At 30.8% G+C, this 14,731-nt stretch overlaps 2 protein-coding genes across 2 annotated transcripts in view; one reads left to right on the top strand and one right to left on the bottom strand.

Moving 5' to 3' along the window:
- TpnC41C (Troponin C at 41C) overlaps nucleotides 1-14,497 on the bottom strand; it is a 26,555-nt gene extending 12,058 nt beyond the window's left edge. The window contains exons 1-2 of the mRNA XM_014434295.3: nucleotides 14,368-14,497; nucleotides 2,090-2,117 (exon numbers count right to left, since the gene is read on the bottom strand). Of these exons, the coding sequence (XP_014289781.1) occupies nucleotides 2,090-2,117; nucleotides 14,368-14,370 (31 nt within the window). The 5' untranslated portion in view covers nucleotides 14,371-14,497. The remainder of the gene's footprint in view (nucleotides 1-2,089; nucleotides 2,118-14,367) is intronic.
- rg (rugose) overlaps nucleotides 1-14,731 on the top strand; it is a gene marked incomplete in the record, with an annotated part of 134,311 nt that overhangs the window by 17,731 nt on the left and 101,849 nt on the right.

Genomic DNA, 14,731 nt, shown 5'->3' with positions numbered 1-14,731 from the left:
TTCATAAAAATGTTGTATGGGCCGTACTGGAAGATTATATATATATATTCCCTTCACTAATTTATAACCATTGACACATCTAAAATGTTTTTGAGATTAAGCCAAACTTTCTTGGTTATTGTTCTTATTTCTCCCCCCTCACTTTATTATTAATTTGTGAACAAATGAATATAAGTACTTCCCAAATTCCAAATTTGAATTTTTTTAATGTTAGAGTGCAATATAAACTTTATTGGTTATGACTATATGTTAATTATAAAACTGTTGATTGTTAATATTTTTATGTGTAGAACTTAATGGGGCAGAGGAGCCCGAAACGTTGTTCAGATGTTATAAAGAGTAAAGAAATGGATAAAGGGTATAAAATACATTTTTAATATTAATCAATTATTAAACATGCAAAGACTATCAGATTTACTATTCCTGAAACATCCATTAGTGAATCCCTTCACTATTATGTGGAACTGTCGTGTTGGAGCTATATCTGCCTGGTTTAGGTTTCCTAATATCGTCACATGTTAACTACTAAGCCATTCATGATTGTATGTAAATGCCCCCATTGGCAGTTGAGATTCATGCCCTCATTCATCTTTGACTCCTCTCCTTCATTGCATGTAACACAGACTGATCATACTCATGTTACCGATATCAACGAAAACTATAAATATAACTTTATATTTTATAAATGTAGTATTTTAAAAAAAAAATCATATATTATAAATCTTTAAATAATGTCATGAGTTATAGGCCATCTTAAGACATCTATCACTTTTGCCAAAAAAGAATATTAATTGATTTGTTATTTTTGTTTGATTAAGTTTATAAGGTAGGACCTATAATGGTCCCATAGCACATATTTGTTGAAAACTTATTGTTTGAACTTATAGTTTACCTTTCCTATTCTTGGGGTGTTAGTTGAAAGGTTTTAACGACTAAATGCAGTTTTGCAGCACCCTAATTCTGATACATCTTCCGGAGAGGGGGCAGTGGTGATTAAAAAGTAATTTTAATTACTAATTACAGTTAAATGTACTTGCATTTGCTTTAGTTCACTAGTAATTGTAATTTCGGACCATTGCAGTTGTTCATCAAGTATTGCAATTACTAATCAAATTTGTAATTTCATTTCCTGAATTCAGCTTATAGTAATTGTAATTTCAATCCCTTTTTGTCCAGCTCTGCCTGTTCGGGGAGTCGGTGGTCCATTATCGTCCGGAAAATTTAGATTGGTAATTGCTGCTTTAGTTTAACTTTTATTAATGGTATTAGTGTGTGTATTTAACATTACCTGGCCAAATTAATTATATGTGTATTAGTTTTTTTTTTCGGTTGGCTCTACAGACGTTGTAGATCTTTGGCCGCCCAAACTAGCCTTCTCCACACCTTCTTATTTTGGGCCACTGCTTTCCAGTTTTCTGCATGCAGCTCTTTCGCCTATTTTTGGCCTCCTACGTGGTGGGCTCTTGCCTACTATACTGGCGCTCATTGTTGTTTAGAGGTGTCCTGATGGATTGCTTCGAGCTACACTACCCGCCCATCTTAACCTCCTTACCTTTATATCGTGAGATATTGATTGCCCAGTCTCTTGCACGCAGTTAACTGTTAGTTATACTCCACCTCGTGTTAAGGCTCTGATCCCAGATCGCTCCTGTGATTGTACGGAGGAATTTCCGTTCAAATCTCTCGATTCTGTTTTCTAAGGTACCTGTTAGAACCCAGATCTCGCAGCCTTATATAAGAGCTTTGTCATGGCGTTGTACTCCCTTATTTTTAGATTTTTCGGGATATCATAATTCTTCATAGGTTCTGTTCGTGCTTTTATACGCTGGTCTATCTCAGTCCGTTGATAATTTATTGATATTATTGTGAAGCCTAGGTATTTTAAAATGTCTACTTTCGGTAACGATTTGCCGTCCACATAAACCTTGTCGTTAGGGTAGATTCTTCGGCTTACAATCATATATTTTGATACATTATATATATTGATGTATAAATTAATGATATATATAACATTTAACAGTATTATCATATTATTGTTTATATAGGTATAATGTTATTTATTATCTATTGATGTTGTAACAATACTCACACTGAATTTGATCTTTTGTTAGGTCATCCTGTAACAAAATAAAATAATAAATTAAATTTGATTTTCGTTATTGTTATATTATAAACAATGTATAACCTTGTATTTGTATTTTAGTTTAGTTTTCCTTAGTCTCCTGACCTTGTCCAATAGAAGTATATTTCAGAGGAATTATAATGCTGATTATACAACTACTGTGAGGTCTCGATATCCTTTAAAAGTGTCCCAGAGCATCCAGTTCAGAGCAGTGTTTGTTCGATTTTTTTCTGAGTTTGTTATTATTTATTTCGTTACGTTTCTGTCAAATTACACGAAATATTCATTCTAGTTAGTCTTTCGATCAATACCATATCCCTACAGTTGGCTTTGGTAAAAATATTTCAAAGATAGTTACGATCTTTTTCACCTAAGTACCTGACATCAAATACATTACTGTTGAGTAATATAAAGAAAATCAAAAACAGGGACTTGAATGTAGCAGGTTTGAAATTATGCGTCAACAAAGTATTTAATGGAATACAGTGCATATAATTGTGAATTAAGGTGTTCACTTTTAATGATTTTTTATTTTGGAGAAAATCTTTGTAATTTGTAATTTAGCCAACTTGTATTGGCAATAACACTAACTGGTTTTACCGACCAGAGGTATGAGCTAAAATGATTAATAGTAAGCGAATTCAAGATTGTTATCATAGTGCAATATAATAGTACAATAGTAATTTTTCATTCGGAGTTCTATATCTTAAAAAGTAGGAACAACACAAGAAAACCTAAGAGAACATCATTTAAAGAAGAGTAAATTTGCTAAAATATGAGCCCTAATAGAGTTATTTACGTAGAATAGTTTTCGAGATATAGCTTTTTAAAAAACAACATTTCATAAAAATGTTGTATGGGCCGTACTGGAAGATCAGTGGCTACTGAATTTATTTTGAAAAATGTATATCTCAAAAACCATTTGACGTACAGATGTCTATTATAACTCAAATTAATGCTAGTTTAATGAGCTATAAAGTAGTTTATGATGTTTATCTTCGTAGGAGTAGTAGTTTACATGAAATTTGGTAAAATAAATTGATTTATAGCTGTTCGGACAAATTTTCATTTGCCAAATTTATATTCATATGTGAATATCATAAAAACTACTACCCCTACGAAGATAAGTGTCATAAACTACTTTTTAGTAAGTTAAATTTCCTTTAATTTGAGTGTTGGCAGACATATAAACGTCTTATGGATATAGAGATATATTTTTTAAAAAATCCAACATTTTATACGATCAACTAGAAATTAACATATTGTGAGTTTATTTTGTCAAATATCATAAATACTACTACTCCTACAAAGATAAACATAATTTAACTATTTTGTAGTAAATTTAACTAGCTTTAATTTGAGTGCTGGCAGGCATCTGTACGGCCAATGGTTTCTGAAATGAAGTTTTTCATAAATCAAGCGTATTGTCCGAACAACTATAAATCAATTTATTTTTGTAAATATCATGATAACTACTATTCCTACGAAGGTAAAGGTCATAAACTCCTTTATAGTCTATTAAGCTAGCTTTAATTTGAGTGCTAATAGACATCTGTACGTCACATAGTTCCTGAGATATAGATTTATCAAAATAAAATAACTAACTACTAATGTTTCAGTCGATTTTTAAGAAATTTTGCTTTTTAAAAAGCTATATCTCGAGAACTATTGGACGTAAATAGCTCTTTTAGGGCTAATATTTCAGAAAATTTACTCTTAAATATTGTTCTCTAAGATTTTCTAGTGTTGTTGATAGTTTGAGATATAGAGCTCCGAATGAAAAATTAATGTTTTTTTAGGGTTTGAAACAGCCGCCATATTTTATTCCCCCTACCTATACTTGGCAGACTTATCAGTTTTGACTAGTAATTATACATAGTTTTCATTAAGGTAATCAAAAATTGGGGTGAGATAACTGCCTTTTTTTCTTCCCGGCTCTTGTACTATCATCATGGGCGTAGTCAGAGGGGAGCAGAGGGGAGCAGGGTGGAGCCGTAGCTCCCTCCTAGGTTTTTGGGCTCTGAGAAAAAAAAATTAAGAAAATAGTGAACTTATTTGATATATAGTTTATTTCTGGAAACATGCTATAATTAGGAAATTGATGGTGGGGAAAGAGATGGTGGCGTCCAAAAAATCATCAGAGATAAGTACAGAACTGCCATATATTTTCGTTGTGCAAGCCATTAGTAAACCTTGTTGTTAACGATTTCAATTCAGTCATTTCATTTTCAATAATTTATTGTAATTATAGGTACTAAACATTTGAAAAGTAATGATTGAATCTTATGAAGTAGAAATAAAATGGCGTGGGTTGTGGGTATTTCTTGGAATGCGGAATTATATATCTTTCATTTACCCAACGTTTGAGAATAGAATATATATGCACTTAAGTGTGTTTGTAATGGGCTGTGGCCTTCTTCCCGCTTGGCAAAATAGCGTCAGTGTGCCTTTGTTTGTGTAACAACTCATTCGGTCCGTTTTAAAAATTTTCAATTCAAATCCCAAGAAGCCAGAGTATCTTTTTATTTCTAAACTATTATAATTCTTTATACTGAACTAGATTGTTATAAATATAATTTATATTGGAGAATGTAATTTTCTAGTTAGTTCAATGTTACACGCGAATGCTACTTGCCGAAAAATATGCCTACAAAGTGCATGAGCCTGGTGGAAAAAAATCAATTATTTCACACCAATTTTTGATTACTTTATTGAAAACTAAGTATAAATAATTACTAGTCAATATTGATGACTCTTCTAAGTATAGTTAGAATACTAAATGGTGTCTTTTACAGAATGTTAACAAAATTAGGATCTCCCATATCTTTGAAACTTCGTACAACACTAGAAAACCTAATAGGACATCATTTGAAGGAGAGTAAATTTGCTAAAATATGAGCCCTAGTATAGTTCCCGAGATATAGATTTTTTAAAAAGAAATATTTCATGAAATATATGCTGAACTATCAGTTGTTGGTGAATTTATTGTGTGAAATCTTTATCTCAGAAACCTTGAGACGTACAGATGTCCATTAGCACTCAAATTAAACTTCTGGTTTAATGTGCTATAAAGTAGTTCGTGGTGTTTATCTTCGTAGTAATAGTGTTTTGTTCATTTATGGTTGTTTGGGACAAAAGTTATTTCTCAAGAACCATTGGACATATATATGAAATCAACACTTTTGTCCTATCAATTTGCGTGGTATCTCCACCGGATATACTTCCTTATGTAGTGTTAGAGTTATCTCGAATAAAATTTGTACTTTTAAGATTATTTTTGACACTTAATGTACTCTAACACTGTTCAAACTTGGTAGACTTATCGAAGTAATAAAAATACATAATTATGACGTTCTGTCGTGTCTCCTTTAGGTTATAAATTAGATGTAGTTAAAATTTTACATCTAGGCTCAGCAGTACGAATAAAAATAAAAATTCCACTTTCAAGTGAAACGCTTGGTAGAGGAAAATGCTAAGCTGTTGAAGCTGTCAAAGATACCTTTGAACCAGTCGAAATTTTAGAAAAGGAAATTGGAAAAATAAATCTTTGTAACTTTTAGTCCATTCGTGGATATTTGTAAAAAATATTGTAAATATGCAAATAAAGTGTTTTTTTAAACTATCAGTATCCACTAAATAACTTCGTAAACGCCTTACTCACAATTTAAAGTTTAATTGTATAAATATTTGATAAGTTCTTTTAATAAGTTGAATTATTGTAGTGAATAATGTATAACCATTAATATTTGATCCATATCTGATAAGGTAATAAATAATGTCGGTTAGAGTAAGTTATACTAGATCAGTGAAAATTGGGGAAAGTCACTGAATTTATTCCAGTTAATTTCCTAGACACCTGTTAACATCAAGGAACAAATTTTATCCTGTTCCTGTCTTTAGTTAAATCCATGTAACAGGAATAATACCCACTATCTATAATCCAAGTGAGATTAAATTTTTAGGTATTGTGCGAATTGGTATCCTAGTTGGTTCCATAAGCAAATTTCTCTTATGCCCACGCATATGTTCCCAATCGGTTCCCATAGATTTTATTCTGAAACGACGAATCAAATCGAAATATTAATAAGAATAATAAAATTTATTTTCAAACCTTGGTACATAATTACCTACCATATATAAATAGCTAGGACGCTTTACTCTTGTCTATGTAGGGTAAATGACCTAATAGTAGACACGTTAAGGACAATTTTTACTGAGGATTAATTGTGGCCTGTCTATTGGTACCATTACAATAAACTACTTATTCTGATCCACCAACACCTCCTTTGCAATTTCACTTTATGTTAAAAATACAAGATGATATTGTAATACGAAGGAGATGGCCCGCAACTAAATGGTCTGAGGTGCGGTCAAAAAGGGTTGCGCTGAGTTTAAGCACAACAGCTCTGATGAAGCCCTGCGAAGTGGGGCAAAACGTCGGCAAAGAAGTAGTCGTTAATTATTTTTTATTTCTTTTTGACTTTTGACCCCCGAACGTCTCCTTCATATTCAGAAAAATACGGTCAATCATTTACATATATAAAATTCAATTTTTTTTTTTAATTGTTGAAATGCTTGCTTAGTGAATACCGGTTGTTTTTTTTATCAATAAAAAATATATTTATTTGTATAATTTTCGCATAAATTATCTTATTCATTAACACTCGTTTACTTATTTAACCCGGGAGAGGGGTCTTGCCTTCAGCATTTTGCTCTTGTTGGGAAATAAGCGTCTAGATATTCCTAGTATTTCATCTGTTTTGTTTATACTTTTGTCTACCTTTGGTGTTGTTATTCACTCTTTTGGCGTCCTCTCAACAGGAATGCTGAGCATATCTCTCTCCAGTACACTCCTGACGTCACATCTTTTTTGTCTCATTTGAGCATTTTGCTCACATAGCAAAAGGAAACTGCGTTTCCTATTTTTAATTATGAACATCCGATCTTAGATCTTTTTGGATATTTGAGCCTCTGATAAAAGAGCTACAATTTCAATTTCAAATTGCATTGATAATGTCAGTGCATAATGATCCTTCCATTATATCCCAAACCCTCCAATCCCACATCACCACCCTTGAAGAATGGTGCCAAAACTGGAGAATTAAAATAAATTCCAATAAATCCCACTAAATCAAATGACTGTTATAAGGCCTATTTGGAAGTACGGAGTTGAGCTATGGGGCTCCACTAAACCATCAAATTCCTCTCGAAAACAATCCTTACAGTCAAAAATCCTTCGTAAAATCCTTAATGCTCCTTATTTTGTCACAAATCAAATCATCCATCAGGACCTCAATGTCCCATATGTTGCCGATTTGACCAGAACCAGATACCAATCCTTCTATGATAAACTTCCCAACCACCCAAACCAACTCGTTTCTAACCTAGCTTCTCCTTCACGACCTAATAATCCTCCTAGGCGTCTGAAAAGAAGATGGTCTCGAGATCACCTCCTTTAGAAATGTTTTCGTAGTTCTATCAATGGGTAGATTCTCCACATGTTTGTATCATATCATAATATCACTTACAGAAAATTTACTTGATGTGTATACAGTTGTAAATAACAATAAATAAATTATTAAAAAAATACATTGACAATAATCGTAAAGATTTTCACATTGCATCCAATTATATAACATAAATAGTACAGATCGTCTACCATGTGTTAAATGTTCTAGGGACACCTCTTAGGGAACAAAAAAGTTCGACACTCCTTCCGAGTTAATTACATCAAATCAAAATACAGCAACAGACAAAATAATATAAACGAGTTGAAGCTGCAAGTCTTAAAATTTCTTTTATTATATTTATTATTATTTATTGATTTTTTTTTTTTATGTACATTTGTAATTATGTTAATTGGGTTAGAATTAACGATCATTATTTTTACTATATGGCTAACAAATTTTCGTGTTTATTTTTCTCTTATTTAACATGATCCAAATAAAAATCTCTTAATTTATATTGTCTTCATCGTAATATTTTTTAGCTTAGTTTTTATCATTTTCTAGAAGTTACCTGCGGATCGATTAGATTTCCTGATTTTAGTGCTTTAAAAAAAAAAAAAAAAAAAAAAGTTCAGTGGTTCCAGTTTGACTATTATCCAACGTTACACAGATGTTTCCATTGTCAGTCTTCTTTGATAATTTTCTTACCATGAAACTTTTTCGAAGTTGAGGCCTCTTCTCTGAAGTTGGTCTACCTCCAATATGCTGGTGTTAATATTTGTGGACACTTCCAGCAGCTTCATCTAATTGAGCACCGTTTTTTACAACTCTAAAAAGTTCCGTGGTAGAATAACTTTATTTTTTAAATTTTCTTATCTAAAAATGAAAATATTGAGTTCACTCGGCCGAAGCTGAGTATCATCATCTTCCGTGGGAAAACCAACTTTATCAGAACTATTTCCTGAACGATATACGGAATCTTCTTTTGATGTTGACGTTTAAATTTTCTGTTTCTTTCTTCTCTGCAGTATTATTTTTATTTATCCTTTTTTTAAGCTTCTTTAAATCATCTTTAGTGGATGAGGATTACCATTTCTTATCAATCAGTGGTTTAGGCATTATTAATGTATTCGTAAAGCACAGCATCGGCCCTCTACCCCGTTTCTGATTTGCCTAAACCCCTTCCTTCTGAAGCACTTCACTAATTCTTGCGGTAATCTTTCATGTTTGGATAACTCAGGAGGTTTTTTATTTATTCTCTGCCAATATCTCATTTAGAATTCAATATAATAGCAGTCTCTTTAGTATTGATGACTCCATTTGGCTAATTAATAATGCTGTTCTAACTTTCGTGTTTCAAATATTCAAAAACCTGTATGAACCAGTTTTGTAAGCTTTGGAAGGTTACTGATGCCTTTGAGACAGAAGTTTGTACTACTTTTATTAAAATGATAAGGTGTTCTGCCAAAGATCTTCCATACTATAATCGACCTGGTTTGCCGTTACGAAAAAATTTTCGTTGTTTAGATCTTTTAATAGTCTTTGCGCACTATTTGACAGATCTGCCTTAGTAATCAGAAATCCAGTTCGTGCAGCTGATGTAATTCACAAAATAATTATTTCTTCTTCACATTTTGTAAGTTCTACTTATCTTCCCATCATTTACTTACCTTCTTAATGTTGAACGGGAGATTTCAAGAGATTTTGCAGCTCTCAGGATTGTAAAATCGAGAAAAAATGTGTAAATTATACTGTTTCCACAGTGGAACACCTGAATTATTATTGGGCACCTTTTGTCTAATATTTAATCAAATCAAAACAAGATTCTATATTGGATACCAAGTGTCACATTTAGAAAAACTAAGATTATTTTTATCATATATTGGACACCAACTTTGGGACTTTTTTTTTTAACTAATGAAAAATCTTATCCTATATTTTATAATATTCTAGTTTAGCAGCAAAGGTTAACACTCCATGGTTTATCATAACAATAAATTCTAATTTTATATCCCCAAGTCCGTAAAAAAATCAGTAGCAGAATGATCCCAACACACATAATGCCATATTCGATCTGACCCCAAAACTTCCCACGATGCTTTGAGAACTTAATATTTCTTGAAACATTCACTAAATAATAGTAGCATACATTCTTACCAAAATATACCCGTTTTTTTACCCGACTTTTTTAATTGAAACCGCCAATTGTCCATTATTGGATCATTTGCCCTACTTGCTTAACGTTTTCTCGTTGTAGTTTAATCTATTTCCAAATACAAAACTTTTTTATCGACCTAGAAAAAAATTAATTTTAACAACTCCTTAATATTTGTAATCCTTAATAAAACAGAATCCGTCCGCGAGTTTACCCCTAGACTACTGAGTTGCTCTCTCTTTTTTTTTTTTTAGACTTGGCAAGTCCCCAGGATGATCCTCGAAAATCGACGTTACAATTCGCCATTTTGTATCAATATGGCGCCGCTAATTTGTATATTGGCCATTTATGAATATTGTGAGTTTTGGCACAGTGTTGCAGTGTTAATATGCAGATTTTTTATGTTCATTTTCCGAATTATGGAAAAGTATGGTCTCATTTCAATATTTTTCTTGTTCATATCCTAATAAATCAATCTCTCCATCTGAGATTTCTGCCCTCGTTTGTTAAATTGCTATAATTAAATATTGATAGCGTGAAGTTTTATACTTCTTTTTGTGGCTCTGAGATTTTTATAACATAATATTTTAACCGTTTAAATAATAATAACGCTGTGGAACGAAGCAGGTGTCTTATTTCGAGTTAGATAGAGGACATCGCAGCCATCAGATATTTAGAAATTAGCAGATTGGACAATTTAAGTGTGAACGACACATTTAGTCTCGAAATATGTTCTCAGGGCTATATGGAATTATATTCCATAATTTATAAGAAAAGAAAATACAAATTTCTGTTGCGAAATTTATTCTTGCATGTGAATTTTAATTATTTACACTTTAATTTATGGTTTACGCGTTGTATTAATTTTTTTTGGCTAAGTATAACAATATAATTGCCATAATTTTTCGTTCGAATAGAAACACATGGCCTTTATAAGTCATTTCCAAGTTGAAATGGTATATTTTATCAGAAGCCAACCAAAATCAACATTTCATATTCCTAATTTTTTTTTTTAATTTGATCTAGTAAATTGACGAAAAGCATCTCGAATTTTACAATTAATTAAGTTGGAATTTTTTCTTGCTATATCACTGGACACTCACTTTCAAGTCTTGATTTTCCGACTCAGAACTGGTATAAATCTACTTAGTCCCTCGTACACAAAAAACTTAAAATTGGATCAATCTTTTTATGTGAATGTGAAAGAGTCGAACAGACCTCAGACATATTTTGATTAGTGCCAGCATTGGCAATTTGAATAGGATGATCGAAGAAAAAAAAAAAGACAACGTTTAGAAAATTTTTGTATATTAGAGGTATTTCTACAATTTTAGTTTTTTGAAATTATGTTCTTTCTTTATTTTTACATAATTTCAAAATTCTTATAGATGAGAAGGTGGCAAAAAAAATAAAACAAGATACTTTAATATTTAGAGTTTTTATATATAAATGAAATAAATAAAAATAAAATCTTTTAGTATCCTTGACAGGACAAAAATGGATTGACTGTTGACTCAGTAAAATAAAATGAAATTGAGATCACAGCTCGATGCTAGTGCTCGATCATCATTAATAATTAAGCTTAAATCGTTTTGATGGTTTTAGAATAAACTAAAATGCATAATTTCAATAAATGTACATTTATTTATCAATTTTCTAACTCTTGTGTGATCTTCGTACTACGCAAAACGTATCTTGTGTTAACATTGTGTTTAGTTGGGCAGAGTAATAAAATTAGAACTAAATGTTTTGTTAAATTAGGTCTTATGTTTAAAAAATGTCCCAACAACCAAATGAATTTTTTTTTCAGTAATATTCTTGCCTAATTTTGATCTTATTTAGTTATTTAACCTTATAAAGTTTACTGGTTGTTGTGAGTGAACAACTCACTTGTAAAATTCTGTTTATAATAATTAAAATACTGATCTGGGATAAAGAGGTATAAAATTTAAAAAAACAGTTGTTGGGTGCATATTAGTCAGTCTCAGTATTTCTTTTCTGATCAGATATGTATATTAATAAAAATATTTTATTGTTGTACCTGATGTTAAAGTAACTAGGTTTATTTACACTATAGCTGTAGGATAATATTTAATATTTGTTTTCGTTTTTAAATTGTTTTAATGTTAATAATATAACACAATGACAAATATAAACAAACAACCTAAGGTGAGTAGACCTGTCTGGGGTGTGAGGAAATCGCCACGCGCCAAGTCGGTCATCGCAGAATCTCCCTCCCCCCCCCCCCCCCCCCCCCAAGGCCGTCATTTTTGGCAAATGAACGCCAAATTGCTGTGTAGGTTAGTTATTAATAAAGTACGCGTATAAATCTGATATAACTTTATAGACTAACGTCCCTGTTATTTTTATCTTATTTGAAATTCTCAGTTTTAGGAGCTAAAATTTTGAATTTATATGTTATACTTGAAATTTAACTAATTTATTGTACTTTATTATGATATTAGCCGAAATTTTAATTATTTTTTTGTTGTGTATTATTTATTAATTTAATTCATTTATAGTTATGTTTAAAATTTACTAGCTAATAGTGTTATATTTTTATTCTAATTTAAGTTTGCCATTCTCGGATTAAATATATTGAATTGATGTTTTACTCTTTATATTCGACAAATTTGTATTTATTATTACAAACTTAATTATATTATTTGAATATTTTATTTAATTAGTTATTAATAAAGTTCACGTATAAATCTTATAAAAATTTAAAACTTACATTCCTCTATTTTTATCGTGATTGGAACTTGCTGTTTTGGTAGTTCAAATTTTTAATAAATGTCATACACTTTAAAATTAACAAATTTGATGTTTATTGTAATATTAGTCAAACGTTTAATTATTTTGTACCTTAGCTTAATTATTAATTTAATTATTTATAGCTCGGTTATAAATTTATTGGTTAAAACTCTTATGTTTTATTTTAATTGAAGTTTGCCGCAATAAGGGTTAAAATTTTAGATAATCTGTTACACTTAAAATTTAACAAATTTTATTTTCTTTGAACTTACTTATATTATTTGAACTTTTTATTTACTTATTTATTTTTGATGATGTACACAATAATATTATTTTGTATGTTGTTGTCACTTATTTTCATTATTATCTGTTGATGGTTATGTCATCGTTTTTAGCTTTCCATCCGATCATTAGACAAAACTATTACATATTTAAACTTTTATAATCTCTCTGAATGAAAAAAATGTACATTTTATAATGCACTCTTATCCCCTTTCATTTTTTTAAATGCGTGTAATTGTAAAAATTTATATTAATAATGCTTTCACTAGAGAACTTTATATATATAATTTTTTTTTATTGTATTGTGACCAATTATTTCTTACTCGTTAATTAATATACCCACCGACTTAACTTTTTGACATAACACAACTTTTTTTTTTTTCGAATTGTTATAGGGATTTGGCTTAATGAATTATGTGATATTTTTGGCGTTTTTAGCGTTCAAATCTATTGTTTAACAAAATTATTACAGATTCAAACTTTTTATGGACACTAATTTATTCTCCATATAATGGTGTATACATGTGGGTAAGAACCAAAGGAGTACAAGGGACAATTTCGTAAATGAATTTTTCATTTGCTGTATACCTGTATCTAAACCAATTCTACGCTTCAGTACTTACAAATTTATCAACAATCATTGATGATTTAAACAATTTTAGAAAGACTTAAGTGTAAATGTGGTTCAGGCACATTTAGAGAGGGAACAAAATCCCCCCAAGCTCCTCACTCACTCATATGATGTATGTTATATGATTTGATAATGATACATACTATAATATAATATAATCATTTTTTCATCGGTAGCTGACCCTTTGTCAACCAATTCCATAAAATTGTCAACCATAATTTTTAAAGTATTTTTTTACTTGTTAGCATTTCCCTTATTTTTCTGAAATGAATCAATATTTCTGAATTTAGTATTTTATTCAAATCGTCTTATACTACTCCCCATTTTTTATTTTAAAATAACTTTTAATAATTTCTATTTTATTAAACCCAAATATTGTCAATTGATATTATTACTATATATCGAAATAATTGCCCTAATTTAAATTACAGGGGGACAGTAAAGACAATTAAATTCTTATTATACCTGTTGTATAACCATTATGCTTGCGGCTTGAAATTGTTTATTAAGTAGATGTAGGCATAATTTTTTTTTTTATAACTGAGTTTATAATGACGATTCCTAGAGAGTTTTATTTATTATTTTTTTTTTTTGTGTTTGTTCATTATGACCATTCATCAACGGGGAATTAGATTTATCTTGCTGTCTCTGTATAATTATGGTTAACCATTTGTTGTAATATACTGAACCTTTATAGGCTAAATAATGCGAGTATAATTTCTTCAAAAGTTGTTTTTATTACACCGTCTCAATATACGGAACATTCATTATTGTCATTTGTCAGAAACAGTTTACTAGCGATCTCAATATTCAGTCACGTTTTATCGTACTAAGTGGATGTATGAACGTCAACAGGTATGTATGTAGCTGTTGAAGACAACATTTCAATATGGATTTAAATCATTGGGTTAGTTTAAAATAAATTTTAAATTATTGTTATTGTGAGTAGATTGGTACATGGGTACATGGTACTTACCATGGCTGTCGGTACGGTGCTGTACTGCTAACTGAGAGCGCTCTATTTACGTTGCTGCTATTTCCCTGTTTGATTTTTGGCACATTGTTCCTTTGTGAGACGCCTCCCTCCACCCCCAAGTTCAGCCTCATATAGCCAAAAGTTTCAACAACGGACTATACTCCTCACCGCCGTCCTTTTCTCCCCCCCCCCTCTCTCTTTAGCCCATATAGTCGATTTTAGGGGGTCCGTACGGTTTTGGAATCTCCCCCCCACCATTGGCCTTTACCTGACATATCGCTATCATCGATGACATCCAGATGTACCTTGTCTATTAGTTCTTGCCAGTTGGTAGAGCTTCGTCTTTTTTATTTTTCTCAATATT

This window comes from Halyomorpha halys, unplaced genomic scaffold, assembly GCF_000696795.3.
Source record: "Halyomorpha halys isolate HHAL.00 unplaced genomic scaffold, Hhal_1.1 Scaffold1342.1, whole genome shotgun sequence".
Taxonomy (NCBI): Eukaryota; Metazoa; Arthropoda; class Insecta; order Hemiptera; family Pentatomidae; genus Halyomorpha; species Halyomorpha halys.
Note: the sequence above shows the minus strand (reverse complement) of the source record. Positions and strands in the feature narration are given on the sequence as shown.